Source organism: Sinocyclocheilus anshuiensis, unplaced genomic scaffold (genome assembly GCF_001515605.1).
Source record: "Sinocyclocheilus anshuiensis isolate Anshui unplaced genomic scaffold, SAMN03320099.WGS_v1.1 scaffold1392, whole genome shotgun sequence".
In the NCBI taxonomy this organism is placed as follows: domain Eukaryota; kingdom Metazoa; phylum Chordata; class Actinopteri; order Cypriniformes; family Cyprinidae; genus Sinocyclocheilus; species Sinocyclocheilus anshuiensis.
Window position 1 is genome coordinate 525212 of NW_015542476.1, and position 2562 is coordinate 527773.

The window sequence follows — 2562 nt, forward strand, 5'->3', positions numbered from 1 at the left end:
ATATAATTGTTTATACTAGCTTATGCTACATATAAATCAAAATTCTTATTCGCAATAATAGCTGGAAATTATACCACTTTTAAGTCACTCAATGAAAGCAATGCTCACACCTTTGTTGGAAAACAATGTAAACAATGTAAAAAAAAAGGCACCTGCATTGACTTGATGGGGAAAGTGATAGTTCTGTCTAGTGGGTCATCCTTATTGTTGAGCTCTGGTGGGGAATATTTGGGAAACCTGTTTGAAACCGTCATTATCATGGTATTTGATTTGGCGATGCTAGTGGCACAGAAATTACACACCTTTAGTGCCATTATGGTCTTCCTGTGAAGTGGTTGCAATGGGAGAGATCCTCTTTGAGGTTTTGAGGTGTCTAGTTGTCAGTCACTGAGCATGTGGTTCTCACTCTAATAATTTGAAATTACTTCACTCAAAAAGTGTCAGGCTGCAACATCACAGGGATGTGAGTAGGGATGGGCGATATGGGCTTAAAAATATATCACGATAATTTCTGATATTTATTGCGATAACGATATCAATGACGATAATTTAGGGAATCCTGTTTCTTTAGAGCAGTGGTCACCAACCTTTTTAGGCCTAAGATCCCTGACCTCGGCCTTTATGAAAGACAAGATCTACCTATTGAAGAATTGATAGAAAAAGACATCCCAGATTGTACTTCAAATTTGAGGCCTTTTACTTGGTATTTTAATTAGTGATGCGCCGATCATAGCTAATTCAGATTTTCTTTTCTTTCTTTTTTTTTTTTTTTTTTTAACTAGCAAATTGGATTCTGATACTGATATTTAAGCAAATTTATTTATTGGCTATTTGCTTTATAACTAACAAACAAACTGGCTTTAAACAAAAATATCTAGCCATTTGAAATTAGAGGCAACCACTGCATTTTAATCATGATCTGCACGGGCAGTTGTTTTTGATTTGATTTAGATTAATTTCAGGATTTAAAACAAAAACAGAATGGTCTGACTTTAGGTGTTATTTATTTATTTGCTACATAAAACATCTGCACGAAACAAAAACAGCAGGTCTGAATGAGACGCACTCTCTGACAGCAGGTGGCGCGTAAAACTGTGTCGCACATGTGCTACTGTAGTACATTTACTCAAGGCTCAGACCGATTTTTGTCGCACTGTACAGCCCTAGCCAAACCTGTTCCAGATTGTAGAAGGAGCTGCTCAATTTCACGTCCGCCTTCCTTCACGTCACGCCACACAGTCGTACACAGAAATATGTCAACAACTAGACTTTATCGTTATTATCGCGGGAAGACGAATTCTTATCGTGTGGAGAATTTTTACCGGTATATCGCAAACGATAAGATATCGCCCATCCCTAGATGTGAGTGGGCGGGGCTTTTACTTTTTGGAATGCAATTTTCTGGTATTGAAACTAGAATGCTGTGTTCACATGTGGTGATGAGGCAGATAGCAAATCACATTAACAATATGGTTGTTTTAAAAGCATAACATATACAAATATTTCAGCTGATTCTTTCCAAGAGAATAAAAAGATCTGTATTGCAAAACTTATCGTGTGCCATTAAACTTAATGAATTCCGTTTAAATGGTTATGTGCTCTGTTTTGCAGCTCAGCATCAGAGGATCTTGGGTGCAGGCGGGGAGAGTTCAGCCGGAAACACTATGGATCAGTTGAACTGGTGAGGACTGTCATATTTGAACTCTTATGTATTTCGCTTTTTCTAATCTATTTTTTCTCCACCTGTGCACTGCTGTAAAAGGAGTAGCTATGTGTTTCTGTTTGATTTCTTATATATGTCTGCGGTTCTGTCTGTTTTATCAGATGAGATCTGAACATCTTTAATAATTACGTCTCTCACTTAAACATCATCTCATCCTCACCCAGGATCTTTGGGAGCATAGTTACATAGGCACAAGTATAGCATCATTTATATGATTCAGAGTGTTTTGCCTGGTCAAACGCACGTGTTGTATTGAGTGGGTGTGGCTGTATTTCTTTCAGCGGTGTCTGTCTCTTCCAGATAGTTGTTGCATGGAGGAAGTGGCTTAATACCACACTAGATGCTACTTCCCATGTGAAACGTGCAGGAGGTTTGTGGGTAGAAAGAAATGTGTGACCTTGTGTCAGATAGAACCATGTCACAAAACCACATGTGTTATCATGCACGACAGATGGAGAATATAAATGTGTGCATATGACTGCATGTGTCTATATGAGAAAAGCGAGAAGGGCATTTTTTTACTGCATGTGCCATTGTTCTTAGGGATCTAAAGCTACCGTGGTATCCAAAAGTCTGAGACCCATAATGAAAATAAATTTATTTTTTATTACAAATTATATTATCAGCATAATCATTTAAAGGGGTCATATGATGCTGCTAAAAAGAACATTATATACAAATGATAAAACTTTTTACTCTATTAAAAATTTAGCAATTAATCCTCTGAACACATGCGTGCTGAACCGTGAAAAAACTACAGTGAATCAAGTTTGACTATAAGTGGGCTACAGATAGCCGCTCTGACTACGAGCTAAATCGTGGCTACGCACAGGCTACGT

The 2562-nt window shown here is 37.7% G+C and overlaps 1 protein-coding gene across 4 annotated transcripts in view; it reads left to right on the forward strand.

Moving 5' to 3' along the window:
• garnl3 (GTPase activating Rap/RanGAP domain like 3) overlaps positions 1-2562 on the forward strand; it is a 73427-nt gene that overhangs the window by 23405 nt on the left and 47460 nt on the right. For all 4 annotated transcript variants that reach the window (XM_016493364.1, XM_016493362.1, XM_016493365.1 and 1 more), the window contains exon 2: positions 1612-1681. In XM_016493364.1, coding sequence (XP_016348850.1) covers positions 1612-1681 — 70 coding nt within the window. The remainder of the gene's footprint in view (positions 1-1611; positions 1682-2562) is intronic.